The sequence below is a fragment of the Oncorhynchus clarkii genome, chromosome 22, assembly GCF_045791955.1.
Source record: "Oncorhynchus clarkii lewisi isolate Uvic-CL-2024 chromosome 22, UVic_Ocla_1.0, whole genome shotgun sequence".
Taxonomy (NCBI): domain Eukaryota; kingdom Metazoa; phylum Chordata; class Actinopteri; order Salmoniformes; family Salmonidae; genus Oncorhynchus; species Oncorhynchus clarkii.
The window spans coordinates 5,366,696-5,392,076 of NC_092168.1; the positions used below are offsets into that span (position 1 = coordinate 5,366,696).

Sequence of the window (25,381 nt, forward strand, 5' to 3'; positions counted from 1 at the left end):
CACAATGACCAACAACAATGTGGAGGACCTGGACCACCAATCTGTATTGTATGATTGTTCACTTTACAATCATCTGGACCTATGTGCCAATAGCTTTGGCATGGACCATCATCCTGTATATGCACTGAGGGCACATAATGCAGTATGCTTGAGCCCTACTCCAACGGCCTTATTTAAGGGACCACCTACAAGGAATCCTTGTGCACCCTTCTCTGTCACCAAGGACATTGATTTGTGTTAAGAAGGTGCTTGCAAGGCCACACACAGCTAAATCCCATTGAGTGGGCCATAAAACAGTGCTGTTGGAGTAAAAGGTGCTGAGGTGGGATTGCAATCTCATCAAAAGGTGGTTGTCTGTGACAACCATGAATCTGGATAGGGAACTAGTTTCCTGGGGCACGGGTTAAAAATCTACTTTGGAGAAAACAGAGAAGAGAAATTCCAAACACATTAATATTCCAGTCATTACATTGAACAAATCCAATCTCAATTCATGGGACTATTAGTTCTATTCCTTGTTTACCTTTAAGATTTTGCTAGGTAGACCAATCATTTGTTAATTTGGCTGGTAAGCAGACAAATTATGATAACCACGTAATTGGATAAGAATATAAACTTCTGTATTTCTATCCACATGATAGTAGCAGAATATATTTAATTAATGTCCAAGTGTCGGTAGAAATGGGTTTACATATTTTAAACCTAGTGGCTCAGCACATACATTTTCCACAACAAAACCAGTCATAATGTAACACTACATTGAAATATTGGCCGCAAAAAAACGTTGTATCCACAGTGTCATGAATTAAAAAACAACAACATTTATTTAGTGCCTCTGAGAAATGATACAGCACATACTGGTTACAAAAATAATGAATATCCACAGGTTCATACTGGTTCAGTCAAGACACAACAGTAGCACTATAGCCAAGATAGTCTCAGAAATTAATCAACACAAGGCTGCTTATTAAGACGCTACAATGTGTCTTAATAAAATACATCTGGGTTTCCTCAACCAATACAGTCAGCAGTCACTCCAATAGAGATTAGCACCAAATTGAACTCAAAACATTTTCAAACCCCAATGGCATGTTATTATCAACAGGATTACATATTTTTTGATTAAAAGCAAAATTGACCCTTACATCAAATTTGTCTCAGCATCTGCTTTACGGTTACGAAAGACATTGTAACTTGCGTCTTGGATATGAGTATGGTGAATTTAGTGTAGGCTATGCCCAATGAGGACATATAAAACATAATGTTCACCAAATGTAAAATGGCAAGTAGACATGTACAGTAAACTTCTACAGATGTAGGAATTAGTCATATTTATTCTAAGAGTCATCATATCTTACCTTAGTTTTATTTACTTATTTTTAAAAGTATCTTGACATCAAAGCATAATCTCTTTTGACATGCATTTCTAAAACCACACACTCCTTTTCCATATTAGGTTAGAAACACCCTCACCTGTGTAAATGTATGAAATAGTCTGTGAAAAAGTGCTGACTACAATATGGATTAAGCCATTTTTCATGTGTTACTATTCCAAATCAAATTGTGTGTTCTAACATAACTTCATTTAAAAATAAATATCTATTATCTTCTTTAATTCTTAAAATATCAATTAAAAGGTTGCTGTACCCTACAAGCCTTAAATGGAATGAAAATAAAATGAAAATGTGGAAAATGGTACATTAAAATGGTTGAATATACCAAATTTAAAGACCGCTTCAAGAGTAACATCAAATCAGGAATAAAATAAAACTCAAACAGACATATCATATACAGACAGATTTTTTTACGCACACAATTTAAAAAATGCTGCCGCAGTTAGCTTCTCTTCTCTTGTTCAACCCCTTGGAAAATATGTGCCAATGCCCCGAGAAAAAGGCAAACACCTCTCTGTTCGACCCGTCTCTTTGGCATTATGGAAGGGATAGAGAAGACAATGGGAAACTTCTCTGCCAGGCAAGCGCTGCAGACCCAGTTCGAAAGACGTCATATTTTTAGGGGCGGAGGGAGGAGGAATGCGCCTGTTTGTACACTTGTAATGCGTTTACTTGGACCAAAGTGACAAGGATGTTTTTGTAAATTATTTTTTGGAGTGTGAGAGAGAGCTGTTCTCGATACACAGCACTATATAGGAGCTAGAGCAACTGCTGGGCAACTGTTGTAAGAGCTGGCCGGTCTGCAGTGAGGACGCTAGGCCTGTCACCTCGCGGTCTCCGGCCCTCCATGTCTCGCAGTAGTTGTCAGTCTGGCGGTGACCCTCGTTGCTAGAGCCGTGCCAGACCATTTTTTCAGGCCTGAAGGGAAACAAATCGAAGGAAATGATGTTAATCACCTTAAGTACATCACCTTATTAAACACATTTTTATTTAAATAATCGATCCAGTTAACAGTAATAATACAGTCCCTTCATGTCACTGTTATAAGCAGTATGGCATAAGCCCTGGCATATCATACATACATAGACTACCACTTAAGCTACCACTCTTTATAAAACATTATTTTTGCTTATGGCGACACTCATTATGACTAATGAGAAAGTAAGTATTTGCCATAATAAGAACGATAATGCACGGTTAGATTAAAAAAAAGGCAAATTCTCTATAACAGCCAAAAAGAGAATGTCCCATCGATTAAGGTACATTGATAAATTAAGCAGCTTTACATGTGCATAATTTAAGGTTAGACCATACAGTGTTGAAAGGTATTCAACTCTATTAGAGTAAAACATTTCACAGAGAGTGTTGATATTGTAAAACTAAAGGTAACACTCTACAGTGTTAAAAGGTGGTCAACTATTAGAATAAAATGAATGACTCTGGTGGAATAGATTTTTAACACGTTACACCATTGCGAATGAATGCAACAATAACAAGTGTTGGCAAACACTTTAGAAAGTGTAACATTTACTCTGTGTAGCATAATAATATAGATTATTTTTTTTGGCTAGCTAGCTTCAGGGACTTTAATGGACTTTGTAGATTTAACACTATTAGAGTTGATTCAACACTGGAGATGTTACTGTGTAGCTGTGTCTGAGAGGCAACCACTCACCATGCACTGTCTCTAAGGATATCTCTGCCATCAAAGGAGTAGATTGGTGCATTTTCCTTCATCCTGCCCCCAGTCTTACTGAACATAGACTCCCAGCTATTAAACAGCACTTGGTCCTAAAGGGAGAGAGCATATATGTTCGTCAGCAAGAGAAACAAGGTTAAAATGAAAACCCATGGCAGCATTTCATTACTTATTTGATGCTGAACAGTGTTGGATTGAAACGATCTCTAGAATTTCATGAAATGCTAATGAATAGGTTACTTCACTAAACGCAATGTCAATTTGGTATCAGAAGTGGGATCCCACAGTCTAGACTTGTGTTTTCAGTAGTATGTTTACACACCTTCAGGTTTATGATGGGGAGGCTGTCTCTGTCGGACTTGCGAACAATGCTGTAGAGGTCCTGGAGCTTGGAGGACAAGAAAGCCCTGAAGGTGCCCTTCAGGCCCACAGCACGAGCCTGCTGGAAACACAGGAAGTCTGACCCACGAATGCCCCGCATGTTGCCCACTTGGGGCATGTTCAGGGCGATCAGGTGGAGCTGATCAGAAAAGAGAGATGAGTTATAAAAACAGCTCAGGTCTACACACACTATTTAGATGAAAACATTTGAACAATACATACTTTCTGGGAAGGCACATTAAATGATGATAAAGGTACTCACTCCTGGCCCTGATGTATGCAAGTGACCGCCAGGCTGGGGAACAGGAAGGGGAACGGGTCTTCTCTGGGGGGTGACTGGGAATCGGCTTTCGGGCTGGTTGGGATACCTGTTCTCAGGCTGCACATGGCTGTAGCGGCCATCTGTCTGAGGGGGGTACCTAGCGTCAGTCTGAGGGGGATATCTGGGGTCGTACTGAGGGGGATATCTGGGGTCTGGGTTACGGTTGTCGGGTCTGGCAGGCCTGGGGATCTCCACCGGCTTGTGAGGAGGAGGCTTGATGGGGTGGGTGGCGGTACCGCCTTGGGAGAAGTGTTCAGCTCCATTGTTGGCCGAGTGATCCTGGGACTGGGGGTAGTTGACGACAGGGGGGGGCTGGACAGCCGCTACTTCGTTGTCCTGAAGATTAAGAGCATTATTTATTTGACATGAAAAGTCGTACTGGATTTTATGACTATGACCTTGTTTCCTCAAATATATCAATAGCTATTCATTAAATAAGTTGATACATTTTCTCTCTTTTATTTACACATTTTTACATTGATAGAACAACTTACCAAATCTCTGTAGAAGGGACTGTAGTCACCGAGCTGAAAAACAATAAGCATATGAAAAAAGTACATACATTCTTTGCTGAGTTGTGTTTTTCTAAGTTTCTTTTAGTCTGCACTTCAACTTTTTGAATGTGCATCTCCAGCTCCTTACGAACCCATTTCTCATATGAAATAAAAATGTATGACTGTACCAGGACTTGTTTGAATCCATTGCGGACTCGGATGTAGAGATCTGTTTTGTCGACAATGTAGATGAGGGTGCCCTCCGACTGACGTCTTGCAGTAGCAATCATGGTGTCGTATGACCTCAAAACTGTCACCTGTGGAGACCAGTACATATTATGGTACATATACAAGACGACATATATCAATCAGCCAAACAACCAGTGAATCATATTAGTTATGATGAATACATTCACTTTTGACCAATGCAAAATACAGTACACCTTTACAATCTTTGAATCTGCTTTTTTTCTGAGATTCCTCCACTTAACTGAATACATCAATCTCTGGTTTATGGTACATATACAGAGCCTTCAGAATTTATTCCACATGTTGTTGTGTTACAGCTTGAAGTGAAAATGGGTTATATCTTTTTTTCTCCTCAGCCATTTACACACAATAGCCCATAATGACAAACTGAAAACATTTTTTTTTGTACTAATTTTTTGAAAATGAAATACAGAAATATCCAATTTACTTAAGTATTCACACCCCTGAGTCAATAGTTTGTAGAAGCACCTTTGGCAGCGATTACACCTGTGAGTCTTTCCGGGTAAGTCTCTAAGAGCTTTCCACACCTGGATTGTGCAACATAGGGCCCATTATTATTTGAACATTTTTTCAAGCTCTGTCAAATTGGTTGTTGATCATTGCTAGACAAACATTTTTTACATCAAAACTGTAACTCGTCTAAACTGTTCATTGGTAAGCAAGTCCAGTGTAGGTTTGGCCTTGTATTTGTATTCTGTACAGGCTTTCTTCTTTTCACTCTGTTAATTAGGTTAGTATTGTTGAGTAGATACAATGTCAGTTTTTGTTTTCTTCCACCAAAGTCGGTTCCTCTCCTTGTTTGGGCGGCGTTCGGCGGTCGGCGTCACTGGTCTTCTAGCCATCGTCGATCCACTTTTCATTTTCCATTTGTTTTGTCTTGTTTTCCTACACACCTGGTTTTCATTTCTCTCATTAATTGTTGTGTATTTAACCCTCTGTTCCCCCCCATATATTTGTGTGGAATTGTTTGTTGTAAGTGCTTGTGCATATGTTTACTGGTGCGTGTCGGGTTTTGTACCCATGTTTGTTATTTCTTTATGCTGTTGGATTTGAAATTAAACTGCTCCGGCTATTACCTAGTTCTGCTCTGCTGCGTCTGACTTCCCTGCCACCAGTTACGCATCCCTTACAGAATTCCACACTTAACATATGGAGTCAGCAGGAGCAGGTGTCCCTGGTATAGGGGTCGAGGAGCGCGTCCAGGAGCAAGCGGCGATGATCCACCATCTCGGCGCCGCCATGGACCGCGTCGTCCAAACCATGGACCGCTGGGAGAGACAGGGTTGGCCTGCAGGGACACCAGCCTCACCTTCGACTAGCTGGTGGACCTGTCCATTCGGTTGGATAACCTGCTGGCTACCCGCGGATGTCCAGAGTGGGGTCTGTCGGTTCCATCCCCCAGCACCACCGCTCCGATGCCCATGGAACTGGGAGGTTCTGTGCGCAGGGAGACCGGAGGAGGATTCGTCTCGTGCACCAACTGTGGCCGGTCACACTGCCTGTCGGTGCCGGTTTGGTTCCTCTGGGGATCGAGGCAGCAGGCAGGGCACTCTGGTGTCACCCCAGGTGAGCCGGCACCATTCTCACTCAGAGCCCTCTGTTGCACACATGTTTTTGTATGTCACTTTTCCAGAATTTTGCCCGCAGTCCCAGCTTAAGGCGCTCGTCGATTCAGGCACGGCTGGGAATTTTATAGACAGAACGTTCGCCCATAGTTTAGGGATCCCCATTGTTCCCGGGATATCCGTTGGTGCTACTACTGTGAAAAGTCCAGACCAGGTTTCCATCGTGCACATTCCCCCTGAATATGCCGATTTGGCTCTCGCCTTCTTCAAAAAGAAGGCAATTCAATTACCACCCCACCGATGGGGGAGGGGTTGTGCGATAAATCTCCTGGTAGACGCCGCACTTCACAGGAGTCGTGTGTATCCCCTGTCACAGGCGGCGGCTATGAAAACATATGTCTCCGAATCCCAGCGTCAGGGATACATTCGTTCCTCCACTTCACCCGCCTCCTCGAGTTTCCATTTTGTGAAGAAGAAGGAGGGAGGTCTGCGCCCGTGTATTGACTATCGAGGTCTAAACCAGATCACTGTGAGGTACAGTTACCCGCTCATAGCCACAGCGATTGAGTCAATGCACGGGGCGTGCTTGCTTCTTCACCAAACTAGATCTCAGGAGCGCTTAGAACCTGGTGCGTATCCGGGAGGGAGACGAGTGGAAGACAGCTTTCAGTACTACCTCAGGGCATTATGAGTACCTCGTCATGCCGTACGGGTTGATGAATGCTCCATCAGTCTTCCAAGTCTTTGTAGACAAGATTTTCAGGGACCTGCACGGGTGTAGTGTTGTATATTGATGACATTCTAATATACTCCGCTACACGCACTGAGCATGTGTCCCTGGTGTGCAGGGTGCTTGGTCATCTGTTGGAGCATGACCTGTACGTCAAGGCTGAGAAATGCCTGTTCTTCAAACAGTCCGTCTCCTTCCTAGGGTACCACATTTCCACCTCAGGGGTGGAGATGGAGTGACCGCATTTCAGCCGTGCGTAATTGGCCGACTCCCACCACGGTAAAGGAGGTGCAGCGGTTTCTAGTTTTTGCCTATTACTATTGCAGGTTTATCCGGGGTTTTGGTGTGTAACCACCAAGACTCTTCCTTGAGTTGGCCGCCTAGCCAAACTGAGCAATTGGGTGAGAAGGGCCTTGGTCAGGGAGGTGACCAAGAACCCGATGGTCACTCTGACAGAGCTTCAGAGTTCCTCTGGGAAGATGGGAGAACCTTCCAAAAGGACAACCATCTCTGCAGCACTCCACTAATCAGGCTTTTATGGTAGAGTGGCCAGACAGAAGCCCCTCAGTAAAATGCAAATGACAGCCCTCTTGGAGTTTGCCAAAAGGCACCTAAAGGACTCTCAGACCACAAGAAACAACATTCTCTCATCTGATGAAAACAAGATTGAAGTCTTTGGCCTGAATTCCAAGTGTAAAATAAAATGAGTGTGAATCCCAATAGAAAGAAAAAAAGGCATCTCTAGAAATATGGGTATTTTCTTCAAAACCATTTAGGCCAGAGACGAGTTGTTCAACAGGTTTGACAAACCATGTGGCGGGAAGTGTCGCGGGCCATTTTAAACTAATCCCGGGTTGCTACTTATTGGTGTGATAAACAACTATGTTCAGTCATGTTACCTAGCTAGCTAACCTGATAACTTGACAGTAGGTCTAGACAAATTTGATTGCCACAGGAATATAGGAAAAGGGTCTTGCAGCATGCCTGTCTCGAAACATTGCCCCATTTTCACTGTCTGGCACTCAGAGGCTGCATGACAATGAACTTGCACAGCCTGTACTCTTGGTTATAAAAGGTGATTAAATTATACAATGCACAAACATTACTCGCTGTGCGCGGTAATCCAATGTAACAAATGTAGAAATCTAACCACAGAAGATGCATCTGGGTCTACATTTCCCGCTGGCTGATTACAGCTGCCACACCTCATACGCGCATGAAAATGAATAGGATATTATTGGACCTGCGCATACAAGAGACTGTATTTTTAAACATTTTATAGCAGTGGGTTCTTTAGATCGGTAGGGCTGAAAAATGTGGTAGTATCATTTGGAACAGTACTACCGCATTGGTATCATAAGTATCATGACGTTTTGGTACTGTGATGTTACCATGGTACTGGTATACCGTGCAACACTAATAGAAATGTGTTATTTGTTCACTCGTGTTCCCTTAATCCAATATTAGATTTTGGTTGACGATCTGATAACGTTCAGTGTGAAAGATAAACAAATATAAAGAAAATCAAATACTGTATGACATACTGTGGGACGACCCCTTACCCCTGTGTGACCAGTGTGACCAGGAGTTCCAGGTGGTCCAGCAGGTCCGGGGGGGCCAGGAATATTGATGGCTGTGATGAAGAAAAAAATAAATGATGACGATATGATATGATATACACTGGGTGTACAAAACATTAGGAACAACTTCCTAATATCGAGTTGCAGCCCCATTTTGCTCTCAGAACAGCATACAAGGTGTCGAAAGCGTTTCACAGGGATGCTGGCCCATGTTGATTCCAATGCTTCCCACAGTTGTGTCAAGTTGGCTGGATGTCCTTTGGGTGGTGGACCATTCTTGATACACACGGGAAACTGTTGAGTGTGAAAAACCCAGCAGCGTCGCAGTTCTTGACGTAAACCGGTGCACCTGGCACCTACTACCATACACTGTTCAAAGGCAGTTAAATATTTTGTCTCGTCCATTCACCCTCTGAATGGCAAACATACACAATCCATGTCTCAATTGCATCAAGGCTTAAAAATCCTTCTTTAACCTGTCTCCTCCCCTCTTCATCTACACTGACTGAAGTGGATTTAACAGGTGACATACATAAGGGATCATAGCTTTCACCTGGTCAGTCTATGTCATGGAAAGAGCAGGTGATCCTAATGTTTTGTATACTCTGTGTAGTTGCTTGTACCTCACTCCAAACCACCACCAATGTAAAATTTACCTTGGGAGTATACCCTATTGAAGACTATTGTGACATTGTGTTTGTCACTGGTTAGGAAACTCACAGTGGTTAGGTCTATAGGCCCCTGGTAGTGAGGGGGACCCTGGGGGCCCGGGAGGACCTGGGATTCCTGGACGACCATCGTAGCCGATCCCTGGGGAGCCTGGTGGGCCCTGGGGACCAGGGAGGCCCATGATTGAATCTCCCTTTGGACCCTGTGATAAAAAAAATGGAAAATAACATTTAACTTTACTTGTGCCACATTCACCATAAGGCCCTCTTTCCATTTTTGTTAGCAAGACATGACAAATATTGTAAGGTGTCTTAATGACTGATCATTTTATGTCCTCTCAATTTCGTACCATAAGTCCTGGGTTTCCAGGGGGTCCTGGTGGGCCTTGTTGTCCTCTAAAACGGGGGTCATAATAGCCACCACTTGGCTCTCCCTTCTCTCCCTTCACGCCAGAATCCCCACGCTCTCCTTTCAGGTCATTCTGCAAAGACAAACATCTATTAAATGCTCTGTCCTGTCAAACGTAGCCATCTTCTTAAGGATGATAGGATTATGTAGGTATAGGATAATTGCATTTCACTTCTTGTTAGGTTTTCGGTTAATTGAAGATGAGTGTTCAGAATCTGGACTGGCAGTAGAGAGCTCTTTACACCAAATCAGAGTGTAAATCATAGAAAGGCAAAATACAAAGAGATGAGTGAAATCTAGATACATTTTTATTGGAGAACTCTCTAAGGCTAGATTAAAAATTCAACAGCGATGTAGTGGAGGTTAAATGTTTGTAAACGCTGTTTATGCACCTCTTTATTCTGTGAATATCTTTTAACCACCTGTTCCGCCAAATTAGTGCTTTTTCCATGAATGTTTACGCCATCTCAACCAGTGTTCCAAATTGTACAAACCTACTATTTTAGCTACTAAATCCCTGTATGTAATGCATACTGTAGTACTATTAATGATAATACTGTACCTTGAATGTGAATATGTCTAAGTTAGAGGCCACACCTGGAAATAAACATTTTAAAAATCACGAAAAGCATATAGGTTGAATTGTAGCCTTAAGATAAAACCAAGTGGTTGTTGTTATCCCCTGTGCTGTATTGAGACATAAAAGTCTTACCTGGCGTTCCTGGGAGACCTTGAGCTCCGCGATCACCTTTCTCCCCCTTTGTCGCTACAAAAAACAGAAAACATGTGAAGAATATACACAGTTTAGAAAATAAATATGGAAACATTTCTATTAGAAATAAATATAATTTGGATCACTGTATTGTAATGGTTGTTTGCACTACCCATGCCCAATGGCAGTCAAATGTAACTTTTTTATGGGCTAATGGAATGGTTTTAAAACAGAATGGATTTCGAAGTCTAAATTAAACCTTGACAGCACTATTTGATGTTCCAGTTTTTTATAAGTAAATTCCCCAAATCTAGGTGCTTTTTATGAAAGTATTAGCCGAATCTCTTGACGGTAGGTTGATCACGAATCCCTCTTTCTTCAATAGCTGAATACAATTGAAGGTTGATGGGGAAATGTTTGTCTCTTTAAAGAATAAAAACTGTCTCTTCATTTTCAACTCTTCAATTGGATGACTGCTGGGTATGCTCATGTGCCAAATTTAATCCTCTGTCTTCAAGATGTATTATGTTTGACGTAAAAACAACAAATTATTGTCAGCATACCTGGATAATTCCTTGAGGCGTCATATCCCTGCAACAAATGGGAAATTAAACATTAAAGTATTCTCCAGTATTTTGATATCATATTTCTTATTCCTAGGTGAAGATGGCATTATAGACTTTTTTGTGGCCAATGGCATCGATGGTACAGTTGAAGTCAGAAGTTTACATACACCTTAGCCAAATACATTTAAACTCAGTTTTTCAAAATTCCTGACATTTAATCCTAGTAAAAGTTCCCTGTTTTAGGTCAGTTAGGATCACCACTTTATTTTAAGAATGTGAAATGTCAGAATCATAGGAGAGCGAATGATTTATTTCAGCTTTTCTTTCTTTCATCACATTCCCAGTGGGTCAGAAGTTTACATACACTCCATTAGTATTTTGTAGCATTGCCTTTAAATGATTTAACTTGGGTCAAACGTTTCGGGTAGCCTTCCACAAGCTTCCCACAATAAGTTGGGTGAATTTTGGCCCATTCATCCTGACAGAGCTGGTGTAACTGAGTCAGGTGTGTAGGCCTCCTTGCTCACACACGCTTTTTCAGTTCTGCCTACAAATGTTCTATAAGATTGAGGTCAGGGCTTTGTGATGGCCACTCCAATACCTTGACTTTGTTGTCCTTAAGCCATTTTGCCACAATTTTGGAAGTATGGTTGAGGTCATTGTCCATTGGAAGACCCATTTGCGACCAAGCTTTAACTGATGTCTTGTGATGTTGCTTCAATATATCCACATCATTTTTTTCCTCATGATGGCATCTATTTTGTGAAGTGCACCAGTTCCTCCTGCAGGAAAGCACCCCCACAACATGATGCTACCACCCCTGTGCTTCACGGTTGGGATGGTGTTCCTCCAATTGACTCAAAAGATGTCAATTAGCCTATCAGAAGCTTCTAAAGCCATAACATCATTTTATGGAATTTTCTTAGCTGTTTAAAGGCATAGTCATCTTAGTGTATGTAAACTTGATACAGGTGAAACTTGATATAAGTGAAATAATCTGTCTGTAAACAATTGTCGGAAAAATTACTTGAGTCATGCACAAAGTAGATGTCCTAACAACGCTTCATCCGGGATATCCTTGTCTCATCGCGCACCAGCGACACCTGTGGCGGGCCGGGCTTAGTGCACGCTGACCAAGGTTGTCAGGTGCACGGTGTTTCCTCTGACACATTGGTGCAGCTGGCTTCCGGGTTGGATGCGCGCTGTGTTAAGAAGCAGTGCGGCTTGTGTATCGGAGGACGCATGACTTTCAACCTTCGTCTCTCCCGAGCCAGGACGGGAGTTGTAGTGATGAGACAAGATAGTAGCTACTAACAATTGGATACCACGAAATTGAGGAGAAAAAGGGGTAAAAAAAAATAAAAATAAATAAATGTAAAAAAAACACAACAAATTTGCGGAGTGGTTGAAAAACGAGTCTTAATGACTAATCTAAGTGTATGTAAAGTTCCGACTTCAACTGTATATGACCTTTAGGGTTGTGTTCATTAGGGCATGCACTGGAAAATTAAAGTGATTGTTGGTTATTAGACAAGGCAAAGTTGTCAGTCTTCCATTTGGTGCTGAATGAACAAAACCCTGGTTTTGGGAATAAGGATTCTGATAAACTCACGTTGAAGCGGTCCACAGGCACAGCTGGTCCGGGTGGTCCTGGGGGTCCAGGTGGGCCTGGGACACCCTGAAAAGAGATGACATTAGTCAGTGCACTTCCATTGGATTGTAAACCGGCCCAGTGCAATGTTATATGCACATGTCACACTTACTGGGTAGCCAAATCCGGCACCTGTGGATGGCTCTCCTTTTTCACCCTTGTATCCGTTTACACCAGGACGACCCTGTAGGAAACAGACATGGACAGTTAGACACTACACAGGCCTTACAAAAGGAGCATTCACTAGAAATAATAATAGAGATAATACTAGTAGTAGTAGTATAAGTAGTAGTAGTTGTTGTAGCATTCCGTACTTACTTTCCATAATAACACTCAAACTGGCAATAGATGTTATGTACATTTTGACTTATTCCACACCTGCTCAACAAAAGGAAACATCTGTATCTCTTAAATTGATGTCACACGAAGCAATCTGGATGCAATTTATGTAACAAAGTTGCATCCAGGTAGCTCTATGTCTCCCTTCCAAAATTGCCTGCAACTTAGCTGCATTGCAAGAGACAGAAATCAAACCTATTTCGTGCAACTGACTGTATTCAATATCCAATCAGTGAGCAGAAAAGAGTTTACATGTTTCGTTGATATCGTTCCAATCGGAAATCCGTCCCAGTTGCCATGTCAACACAGGTGTCAGTGCTGCACCAATAGCGACAAAAAATACATGCCAAATGGAAAATGGTTTGAATAAATAAAATATACAGTACCAGTCAAGAGTTTGGACACACCTACTCACTCAAGGGTTTTTCTTGATTTTTACAATTTTCTACATTGTAGAATAATAGCGAAGACATCAAAACTATGAAATAACACATACGGAACCATGTAGTAACCAAAAAAGTGTTAAACATATCATAATATATTTTCGATTTTACATTCTTCAAAGCCACCCTTTGCCTTGATGACATCTTTGCACACCTTTGGCATTCTCTCAAACAGCTTCATGAGGTAGTCACCTAGAATGCATTTCAATTAACAGGTGTGCCTTGTTAAAAGTTAATTTGTGGAATTTATTTACTTCTTAATGCATTTGAGCCAATCAGTTGTGACAAGGTAGGGGTTGTATAAAGAAGACAGCCCTTCTTTAACTTGTACTGTATGTATACAGTGGGTCAAAAAAGTATTTAGTCAGCCACCAATTGTGCAAGTTCTCCCACTTAAAAAGATGAGAGAGGCCTGTAATTTTCATCATAGGTACACTTCAACTATGACAGACAAAATTAGAAAAATAAATCAAGAAAATCACATTGTAGGATTTTTAATGAATTTATTTGCAAATTATGGTGGAAAATAAGTATTTGGTCACCTACAAACAAGCAAGATTTCTGGCTCTCACAGACCTGTAACTTCTTTTTTATAAGGCTCCTCTGTCCTCCACTTGTTATCTGTATTAATGACACCTGTTTGAACTTGTTATCAGTATAAAATACACCTGTCCACAACCTCAAACAGTCACACTCCAAACTCCACCAAGGCCAAGACCAAAGAGCTGTCAAAGGACACGAGAAACAAAATTGTAGACCTGCACCAGGCTGGGAAGACTGAATCTGCAATAGGTAAGCAGCTTGGTTTGAAGAAATCAACTGTGGGATTAATTATTAGGAAATGGAAGACATACAAAACCACTGATAATCTCCCTCGATCTGGGGCTCCACGCAAGATCCCACCCCGTGGGGGAAAAATGATCACAAGAACGGTGAGCAAAAATCCCAGAACCACATGGGGAGACCTAGTGAATGACCTGCAGAGAGCTGGGACCAAAGTAACAAAGCCTACCATCAGCAAGGGCATTGAAGATGATACGTGGCTGGGTCTTTCAGCATGACAATGATCCCAAACACACCGCCTGGGCAACAAAGGAGTGGCTTCGTAAGAAGCATTTCAAGGTCCTGGAGTGGCCTAACCAGTCTCCAGATCTCAACCACATAGAAAATCTTTGGAGGGAGTTGAAAGTCCGTGTTGCCCAGCAAAAGCCCCAAAACATCACTGCTCCAGAGGAGATCTGCATGGAGGAATGGGCCAAAATACCAGCAACAGTGTGTGAAAACCTTGTGAAGACTTACAGAAAACGTTTGACCTCTGTCATTGCCAACAAACTTTTGTTATTGACCAAATACTTATTTTCCACCATAATTTGCAAATAAATTCATAAAAAATCCTACAATGTGATTTTCTGGATTTTTTTTCTCATTTTATCTGTCATAGTTGAAGTGTACCTATGACGAAAATGACAGGCCTCTCTCATCTTTTTAAGTGGGAGAACTTGCACAATTGGTGGCTGACTAAATACTTTTTTGCCCCACTGTGTTTGTGTGTATATATATATATATATATATATATATGTATATATATATATATATATATATATATATATATATATATATATATATATATATATATATATATATATTTATATATATACATATTTGTGTTTTTTAAATTAAAAAAATTGTTGGGGGGACTTAATATACTTCCAAATGACTAAAACCAAATCGAAACTGTGTTGAAATGATAATGGACCAACATTAGTACAGTGTTTTGACTGTGTCCAGCTCACTAATAATCACCGAAATGAAAGCTAGACAGTCAGGGAGCATAGAAAATTGGATAAAGGTTTTTTATCCATCATTTTGGGCGGCAAGGAAATCCGAGAGACTAAATGCGGCCGCGGGGGAAAAATGAGTTTGACACCCCTGATATAAACAACTCTAGACACCCTGGCTAGTCATGGTTTATGTACAGTAGATGGTCTGGCAGTCAATAAAGGTAATTTTATAAGTGAAACCAGATGTTTATCTGTCCAGTTTTAACTGAAAATGTCTAACATGAACTGCATTAGCTAGCTCGTCACTAACGTGGTTAGCTTGCTAGCTTGAGATGATGTCACAAGCAATTTGCATCTGCAACAGTAATTACATCCATATTGCTTTGTGTGACACTACTACTGTCACGCTACTGAGACCCTACTGTAATTGTAAAGTTAGAAATTTAGCTCCAGTACTTACAGGTCTTCCAGGCATTCCAAATTCACCCTTTATCCCAGAAGGTCCATACTGCCCCTGCACAAACAACACATCAATCATATGTGACAAAAACACATTCACTAGAAACCTTTTTACCCGTTCGACAGGGGTGGATTTTTGTTTTGTTTTGTGTTTTTTTAAATGATGATTGTCAAATCATTTTCAAGGTACGTGATGTCACCGAGTAATAGTTAAGCTCCACATATGATTCTAAATTCCTGAATTGCATGCAAAATCTGTTTTTTTCAACTACAAAAATAATGCTTCTTTGCAGGACAAGGATTGTCCTGACTTTCAATGCCTGAATTGCTTCATCTTGCTTTTCTGGTTGGCTGGAAAGTTTCACCATCCAATTATTTCAGATCTACAGGAGTTTCACCATGGCACGGAACACGTTGACGCATGACAATTATTAGAATATGGCAAATATGTAAGGGATACTCAACGAAGGGTTATGTGTGGAAAATAATAAATTACATGGAAGGTGTGTGGAACTAACCTTCCACGGAACTAGACTATTTTCCAGAGAATGCATAGAGCCCCTTTTCTACCATGGCTATATTTTAACACATTTGTTCAACTGTGTTTAACATCCACTGAAGTAGCTAGCAAGTTTAAAAAATAGCTACAGTAGTTTCCTTGGTAACCAAACAGACAGACTTGCTAATTTAGCTAACCAAACCATCAGTCCTAGCTTGCTATTATGGAAATTGAATTCAACAATACCAATAATGTTTTTATATTTAACTTTGGCTTTCAAAAGCAGCTCAAACATGAACAGATGAATGTGCAAGTAGAGATACTGGGGTGCAAAGGAACAAAAAATATATATATAACAATATGGGGATGAGGTAGTTGGGTGGGCTATTTACAGACGCGCTATGTACAGGTGCAATGATCTGTAAGCTGCTTTGACCGCTGATGCTTAAAGTTAGTGTGGGAGATAGGACTCTCCACCTTCAGTGATTTGTGCAGTTCGTTCCAGTAATTGGCAGCAGAGAACTGGAAGGAAAGGTAGCCAAATGAGGAATTGGCTTTGGTTGACCAGTGAAATATACCTGCTGGAGTGTGTGCTACGGGTGCTGCTGCTATGGTGACCAGTGAGCTGAGATAAGGTGGGGCTTTACCTAACAAAGACTTATACATGACCTGGAGCCAGTGGGTTTGACTACGAATATGAAGCGAGGGCCAGCCAATGAGAGCATACAGGTCACAATGGCGGGTAGTATATGGGGCTTTGGTGATAAAAACAGATGGCACTGTGATAGACTGCATCCAATTTGCTGAGTAGAGTGTTGGAGGCTATTTTGTAAATGACATCGCCGAAGTCAAGGATCAGTAGGATAGTCAGTTTTACTAGGGAATGTTTGGCAGCATGAATGAAGTACGCTTTGTTGCGAAATAGGAAGCAGATTCTAGATTTAAATTTTGGATTGGAGATGCTTAATGTGAGTCTGGAAGGAGAGTTTACAGTCTAACCAGAACCGTTCAGATTCAGAGTAGTGATGCTAGACGGGCGGGCAGGTGCGGGCAGCAATCGGTTGAAGAGCATGCATTTAGTTTTACTTGCATTTAAGAGCAGTTGGAGGCCACGGAAGGAGTGTTGTATGGCATTGAAGCTCATCTGGAGGTTAGTTAACACAGTGTCCAAAGAAGGGCCAGAAGTATACAAAATGGTGTCGTCTGCATAGGAGGTGGATCAGAGAATCACCAGCAGCAAGAGTGACATTGATGTATACAGAGAAAAGAGTCGGCCTGAGAATTGAACCCTGTGGCACCCCCCATAGAAACTGCCAGAGGTCCGGACAACAGGCACCCCCGATTTGACACTGAACTCTGTCTGAGAAGTAGTTGGTGAACCAGGCAAGGAAGTCATTTGTGAAACCAAGGCTGTTGAGTCTGCTGATAAGAATGCGGTGATTGACAGAGTCGAAAGCCTTGGCCAGGTCGATGGATACGGCTGCATAGTATTGTCTTATATCGGTGGCGGGTATGATATATTTTAGGACAAGGTGTATTTAGAGGGCAGGTTGGTCAGGGTGATATCTATGAGGGTGCCCGTGTTTACAGATTTGGGGTTGTACCTGAAAGGTTCCATGATCATTTGTGTGAGATTGAGGGCATCAAACTTAGATTGTAGCATGGCCGGGGTGTTAAGCATTTCCCAGTTTAGGTCACCTAACAGCACGAGCTCTGAAGATAGATAGGGGACAATCAATTCACATATGGTGTCCAGGGCACAACTGGGGGCAGAAGGTGGTCTACAGCAAGCGGCAACATTGAGAGACTTGTTTCTGAAAAGGTGGATTTTTAAAAGTAGAAGCTCAAATTGTTTGGGCACAGACCTGGATAGTAAGACAGAACTCGGCAGGCTATCTCTGCAGTAGATTGCAACTCCGCCCCCTTTGGCAGTTCTAACTTGTTGGAAAATGTTATAGTTAGGATGGAAATTTCAGGGTTTTTGGTGGTCTTCCTAAGCCTGGATTCAGACACGGCTAGGACATCAGGGTTGGCAGAGTGTGCTAAAGCAGTGAAAAAAAAACTTCTGGGAGGAGGCTTCTGATATTAACATGCATGAAACCAAGGCTTGTACGGTTATAGAAGTCAACAAATGAGAGCGCCTGGGGAATAGGAGTGGAACTGGGGGCTACAGGGCCTGAGTTCACCTCTACATCACCAGAGGAATAGAGGAGGAGGAGGATAAGGGTACGGCTAAAGGCTATAAGAACTGGTCGTCTAGTGCGTTGGGGACAGAGAATAAAAGGAGCAGATTTCTTGGCGTGACAGAATAGATTCAAGGCATAATGTACAGACAAGTGTATGGTAGGATGTGAGTACAGTGAAGGTAAACCTATGCGTTGCGTGACAATGAGAGAGGTTTCATCTCTGGAGGCATCAATTACCCTAGGTGAAGACTCCGCATGTGTGTGGGGTGGGACGAAAAAGCTATCTAAAGGCATTTTGAGTGGGACTTTTGGCTCTACAGTGATATAAAACTAAAACTAGCCAAGACAGCAGTAGACAAGGCATTTTGAGATTAGAGAGAGGCATAAAGCAATCACAGGTGTTGATCAGGAGACCTAAGACAACAATGGGTAAATGGCAATGAATGGGCAGAGCAAGTCAGTTAGGTACATATAGGACCAGTTCAAGGCTGGGACTGACAGGTAAACCAAATGAGGTACCGTGTTATTGAAACAGTCCAGGGGGCATCAGCTGTGTAGCCGAGTGATCATAGGGTCAAAGGAGCAGCAATAGGTGAGTCAGGGTGCTGTTCGGTAGTCACTACTACGATGGGCGAGCAGGGGACACAGCGTTCAGAAAAGCTAGCGTGCCGGGGCCAGTAGATGGTCCTGCGGCGATATCGTAACAGAATAGCCTGTTGAGACCATATTGGGCGTTCACGTCGGCAGTCCAGTCGTGATGGATTGGCGGGGCTCCATGTCGACAATAAAGGGTCCAGGCCAATTGGCAAAGGAGGTATTGTAGTCCTAGAATTAGTTGGTATATGGGCCTAGCTCGAGGCTAGCTCAAGGCTAGCTGGTGTTGGCTTCGGGACAGAGGCGTTAGCTACCAGTAGCAGCTAGCTAGTAATGATCCAGTGTAATGATCCAGAGCGGCAGAAATCCAGTGATATGGTAGAGAGAAGCAGTCCGATATGTTCTGGGTTGATATCGCGCTGAACAGACTGGCAGGTGATTGTTCGAGCTAAGGCTGGCTGATACCGGGGAGGACCGCTAGCCGTGGCTAACAAAGACTAGTATCTAGTTACCTGGCGAGCTCCTGATGGAAGTTCCAGTTATAAGGAATTAAAATATGGCTATAAGAATGAACTCTAGCCACTGAATTCTACCATGCTGATACTGTGCATTATAGGGGAATAACGCACTCTAGAATGCCCTTCAAGCCAATAAGAAATTACTATTCAACAATGCCATGGTATAATTAAGCAATAAAATACCGCCAATATACTACGGCTAAGGGCTGTTTTTAACCACGACACAACATGGAGTGCCTGGATACAGCCCTTAGATGTGGCATACTGGCCATATCCCACAAACCCGAGGTGCCTTATTGCTATTATAAACTGGTTATCAACGTAATTAGAGCAGTAAAAATAAATGTTTTGTCATACCGTGGTATATGGTCTGATATACCATGGCTGTCAGCCAATCAGCATTCAAGGTTCGAACCACAATGTTTACAATGTCTGATATACCACAGACTTCAACCATTCAGCATCCAGGAGCCAAACCACCCGGTTTATAAAATTAAATTATTGCATTTTATACATGCTGGCTTTCGCAGGCTATACCTGAGACATGAAAATAATGTGGGAGGGCATACAGCCTGTCGGCAATTTATTAATGTGCAATTTGCCGCTATTTGCCGTTTTAGGTGTGACATCATTACGTCCAGCTGTTTTTATCGACAAAAGATAGTTCAATTGAAATGCACCCTAGCAGGAAATTGCTGAATCCATTTTCTATGCAAACTTTTTAAATGTTGACAATAAAATCATTTTAAAATCAATTTTTTTTTTCAGAATGGCACAAGTTAATGGAAACATAGCTATTGATATACATGGCAGCTCAATTTATTTAAGGTAGACTCAGCAATATGTGTTTACCTCGAGGAACAGGGCTACTTCCGACACAAACTAAGACCGCATGAAGCGAGTGGTTGCACATGTCAGCATTTGCTGTCATGCAGCTATCCCCTTGCAGAAGAAAGACGTGAACTGTCGTGCACATGCAAAGATCCTTAACAGTATCTGTGCTGGTGCTGACAAGTGCAGACTCTTGCCTCACACTCTCTCTTGACAATATCTCTTGCCCTACTGTCGCTCAATGCGGCCGTGCTCCCATCCATTCAGGACATCTACACAAAATGGTGCCTGAAGAAGTCCCACAGCATCATCAAGGACCCCACACATCCCAGTCACTAACTGTTCCCTCCCTTACAGTTTGGCAGACAGTATAGGAGCATCTGGTCTCAGACAAACAGGCTCAGAGACAGTTTCTATCCACAAGCCATCAGACTGCTGAACACTTGAAATGGACTGCCCAACCGCACTGACTCTCTGCACCTTAGCACACATGAACACACCCACCCAAACACACACATCCACACTCATACTACACACAAATCACAACTGCTGCTACTAGACTTTTCTATTCTACCAAGCCATTTACTTTTTATTCTTATGTGTATCCTGGTCATACGACTAATAAAACTTGAAACTCGTGACCACGTCATATCGCTGAGTCAGTTTAATTTAAGGCAGCTTCAAATAGTAAGAACGTAATGTAAAGTAATGAGCCTAAAAGTACTTACAGGAGGCCCGACGGGTCCGGCAGGTCCTCTGTCTCCCTACAGAAGATGAAGTTGGTGTTTAATGAGGCCAACAGACAGATAAGATAGAGGCAAACAGAAGTCAATAGTGAGACACTCACCTTCTCACCCGACAATTCTTGCAGGTACAAAGGACTCCCATCAGGCCCAATGATTAAGCCAGGCTCGCCCTTCTCGCCCTGAGAAGAGACACATATAAAGACAATCTGTTAATTTGTTAACCCCCACAGAAGAAACACTTGCTGGGAATAGGCCTTACATAGTGGTGCACTGTAGCACTAATGATAGGGCTATGTTGCTGTGCGGTCACATCACTGACCTTGACTCCATAACCGGGCTGGCCTGAGTCTCCCTTGTCGCCCTTTGATCCAATAGGACCCTTTTAGAAAATACAACAAAGTTGGGGCAAATATCCCCCACACTATGACATCCACATGTGTTAGAACACAACGTTAGAAGAACTGTAGGGTAACTGTAGCAAGACAAAGTTAAGTGACCTGTAGGATAACATTAGGAAAATCAATGCTTACAGGGAATCCAGCTTGGCCAGGTAGACCAGTTTCACCCTACAGAATAGAAAAGGAGAGACATAAAATCTGTTAAAATGATTTATCCCTTTTTCATGACTGGTTAATAAGTAAGGCCACACATCGTTCCAAATATTTGGTAGGGATGTATACCCATTAAGTCAAATCAATATTTAGTGGTATTGTAAAGGATTCCACTATCTCCCCCTACAAAATAGTTTTCCAATCAACTCAACTCAAAAGGACATGAATCATTACCATGATTTCATTGCATTATATGCTCTCAATAGGTTTTGCAACAAAATAACATTTGTTTCCTATGAGAACATTAATAAAATATCTTGATGAATGAATAATGTTAGTTATGAAAATGACACAGGCCACTGGGAAAACTACTTCAAATGGTATTTCTTAAAAGTGGGTTGTGTAAATTTAGCTTTCGCCTGTCACGTTCTGACCATCGTTCGTGTGTGTTTTCCTTGTTTTAGTGTTGGTCAGGACGTGAGCTGGGTGGGCATTCTGTGTTGGATGTCTTGTTTGTCTATTTCTATGTCTGGCCTGATATGGTTCTCAATCAGAGGCAGGTGTTAGTCATTGTAGCTTGGGTTTCACTGTGTGTTTGTGGGTGATTGTTCCTGTCTTTGTTGTCACCAGATAGGCTGTTTAGGTTTTCTCACGTTTATTGTTTTTGTTAGTTTATTCATGTATAGTTTTCTTTATTAAAGAATCATGAATAACCACCACGCTGCATTTTGGTCCGCCTCTCCTTCACCTAAAGAAAACCGTTACATCGCCTAATAAACGGTACCAGTCAAGAGTTGGTCACACCTACTCATTCCAGGGTTTTTCTTTAGTTTTACGTTTTTCTACATTGTAGAATAATAGTGAAAACATCAAAACTATGAAATAACACATTTGGAATCATGTAGTAAGCACAAAAAGTGTTAAACAAATCTAAATATATTTTATATTCTTCAAAGTAGCCATCCTTTGCCTTGATGACATCTTGGCATTCTCTCATCCAGCTTCATGAGGTAGTCACCTGGAATGTATTTCAGAGTTAATTTGTGGAATTTCTTTCCTTATTAATGGATTTGAGCCAATCAGTTGTGCTGTGACAAGGTAGGGGTGGTATACAGAAGATAGCCCTATTTGGTAAAAGACCAAGTCATATTATGGAAAGAAAAGCTCAAATAAGCAAAGAGAACAAAAAAGCATCATTACTATAAGACATGAAGGTCAGTCAATGCGGAAAAGTGCAGTCGCAAAAAAACATCAAGCGCTATGATGAAACTGGCTCTCATGAGGACCACCACAGGAAAGGAATACCCAGAGTTACCTCTGCTGCAGAGGATAAGTTCATTATAGATACCATCCTTAGAAATTGCATCCCAAATAAATGCTTCACAGAGTTCAAGTAACAGACACATTTCAAAATCAACTGTTCAGAGGCGACTGTGTGAATCAGGCCTTCACGGTGGAATTGCTGCAAAGAAACAACAATTAAAGGCCACAAATAAGAAGAAGAGACTTGTTTGGGCCAAGAAACATGAGCAATGGACATTAGACCTGTGGAAATCTGTCCTTTGGTTATGATGAGTCCAAATTTGAGATTTTTGATTCCAACCGCCGTGTCTTTGTGAGACGCAGAGTAGGTGAACGGATTATCTCCGCATGTGTGGTTCCCACCGTGAAGCATGGAGGAGGTGGTGTGATGGTGCTTTGCTCGTGACACTGTCAGTGATTTATTTAGAATTCAAGGGACACTTAACCAGCATGGCTACAAAGACGCTTTATCTGATCAAGCTTGTGCTAAATTACAGAAGATAATCACATCAGCAAAGCTACCACCTTGACTGACAAAACACCACGGCAGGTGGAAGCTTGCTCCTCTTCTTGATTCCATCCAACCCTGTTCCTGGAGAGCTAAATCGGGTAAGTTCCAAATAGTGCTGGAGCAAAAACCTACAGGAGGGTAGCTCTCCTGTAACAGGGATGGAGAGCCCTGCTCTATTGAAAGGGCCGAACCTCCTTTTCCTCTACCAGAAAACCAAGCTGATGACTGCCAGACCGAATGGCGCTCATAAGAGAGGCCCCACTTCTGTGTACTGTACACTGGTAAGCCTACGAGTGATGAGACGGATAGATTAAATCTACACACAATACCCCATAATGACAAAGCAAAAACAGATGTTTAGATTTTTTTGCAAATGTATTGAAAATAAAAACTGAACTTCCACATTTACACAAGTGTTCAGAACCTTTACTCAGTACTTTTTTTGGTATTTGGTATTTTATTAGGGTGACGTTCGGCGGTCGAAGTCACCGACTTTCTAGCCATCGCTGATCCTCTTTTCATTTTCCTTTGGTTTTTGTCTTGTCTTGTATCACACCTGGATACAACCCCATCAATTACATGTTGTGTATTTAAACCTCTGTTCTCCCTCATGTCCTTGTCGGTGATTGTTTGTTTGTAAGCAATGTGCAAGTTATGTTCTGGTTTGCGAAGGGTTTTGTGCCCACTTGTATTATTTTGTATATTTTGGTTTTCTGAGTTTTTGAGCACTTATTAAACTGCTCCGTTTATACCAAGTTTGATCTCCTGCGCCTGACTTCCCTGCCACCAGCACGCACCCCCTTACACGTAGCCTACATACACACACAAACTACCAAGGCCATTGTCCCCGATTTCTCAGTTTGGCCAGGCGGCCAGCTCTAGGAAGTGTCTTGGTGGTTCCAAACTTTTTCCATTTAAGAATGGAGGCCACTGTGTTCTTGGGGAACCTTCAATGCTGCTGACATTTTTTGATACCCTTCCCCAGATCTGTGCCTCGACACGATCCTGTCTCGGCACTCCGTAGACTTCATGGCTTGGTTTTTGCTCTGACATGCACTGTCAACTGTGGGACGCCTCCACCCTACCTGACACCCTAGACCCACTCCAATTTGCTTACCGCCCAAATAGGTCCACAGACGATGCAATCTCAACCACACTGCACACTGCCCTAACCCATCTGGACAAGAGGAATACCTATGTGAGAATGCTGTTCATTGACTACAGCTCGGCATTCAACACCATAGTACCCTCCAAGCTCGTCATCAAGCTCGAGACCCTGGGTCTCGACCCCGCCCTGTGCAACTGGGTACTGGACTTCCTGACGGGCCGCCCCCAGGTGGTGAGGGTAGGCAACAACATCTCCTCCCCGCTGATCCTCAACACTGGGGCCCCACAAGGGTGCGTTCTGAGCCCTCTCCTGTACTCCCTGTTCACCCACGACTGCGTGGCCACGCACGCCTCCAACTCAATCATCAAGTTTGCGGACGACACAACAGTGGTAGGCTTGATTACCAACAACGACGAGACGGCCTACAGGGAGGAGGTGAGGGCCCTCGGAGTGTGGTGTCAGGAAAATAACCTCACACTCAACGTCAACAAAACTAAGGAGATGATTGTGGACTTCAGGAAACAGCAGAGGGAACACCCCCCTATCCACATCGATGGAACAGTAGTGGAGAGGGTAGCAAGTTTTAAGTTCCTCGGCATACACATCACAGACAAACTGAATTGGTCCACTCACACAGACAGCATTGTGAAGAAGGCGCAGCAGCGCCTCTTCAACCTCAGGAGGCTGAAGAAATTCGGCTTGTCACCAAAAGCACTCACAAACTTCTACAGATGCACAATCGAGAGCATCCTGGCGGGCTGTATCACCGCCTGGTACGGCAACTGCTCCGCCCTCAACCGTAAGGCTCTCCAGAGGGTAGTGAGGTCTGCACAACGCATCACCGGGGGCAAACTACCTGCCCTCCAGGACACCTACACCACCCGATGTCACAGGAAGGCCATAAAGATCATCAAGGACATCAACCACCCGAGCCACTGCCTGTTCACCCCGCTATCATCCAGAAGGCGAGGTCAGTACAGGTGCATCAAAGCTGGGACCGAGAGACTGAAAAACAGCTTCTATCTCAAGGCTATCAGACTGTTAAACAGCCACCACTAACATTGAGTGGCTG

At 42.5% G+C, this 25,381-nt stretch overlaps 1 protein-coding gene across 4 annotated transcripts in view; it reads right to left on the reverse strand.

The window, feature by feature from the left end:
* Window positions 1–801: 801 nt before the first annotated feature.
* Window positions 802–25,381, reverse strand: part of LOC139380214 (collagen alpha-1(XVIII) chain-like) — a 180,166-nt gene continuing 155,586 nt past the window's right edge. For all 4 annotated transcript variants that reach the window (XM_071122709.1, XM_071122710.1, XM_071122706.1 and 1 more), the window contains 19 exons: window positions 21,368–21,403; window positions 21,157–21,216; window positions 20,939–21,016; window positions 20,820–20,855; window positions 15,465–15,518; window positions 12,554–12,625; window positions 12,403–12,468; window positions 10,788–10,815; window positions 10,225–10,278; window positions 10,075–10,109; window positions 9,454–9,585; window positions 9,156–9,306; window positions 8,418–8,488; window positions 4,479–4,607; window positions 4,291–4,323; window positions 3,737–4,132; window positions 3,416–3,613; window positions 3,070–3,185; window positions 802–2,312 (listed from right to left, as the gene is read on the reverse strand). In XM_071122709.1, the coding sequence (XP_070978810.1) occupies window positions 2,099–2,312; window positions 3,070–3,185; window positions 3,416–3,613; window positions 3,737–4,132; window positions 4,291–4,323; window positions 4,479–4,607; window positions 8,418–8,488; window positions 9,156–9,306; window positions 9,454–9,585; window positions 10,075–10,109; window positions 10,225–10,278; window positions 10,788–10,815; window positions 12,403–12,468; window positions 12,554–12,625; window positions 15,465–15,518; window positions 20,820–20,855; window positions 20,939–21,016; window positions 21,157–21,216; window positions 21,368–21,403 (1,959 nt within the window). In that variant the 3' untranslated portion in view covers window positions 802–2,098. The remainder of the gene's footprint in view (window positions 2,313–3,069; window positions 3,186–3,415; window positions 3,614–3,736; window positions 4,133–4,290; window positions 4,324–4,478; window positions 4,608–8,417; window positions 8,489–9,155; window positions 9,307–9,453; window positions 9,586–10,074; window positions 10,110–10,224; window positions 10,279–10,787; window positions 10,816–12,402; window positions 12,469–12,553; window positions 12,626–15,464; window positions 15,519–20,819; window positions 20,856–20,938; window positions 21,017–21,156; window positions 21,217–21,367; window positions 21,404–25,381) is intronic.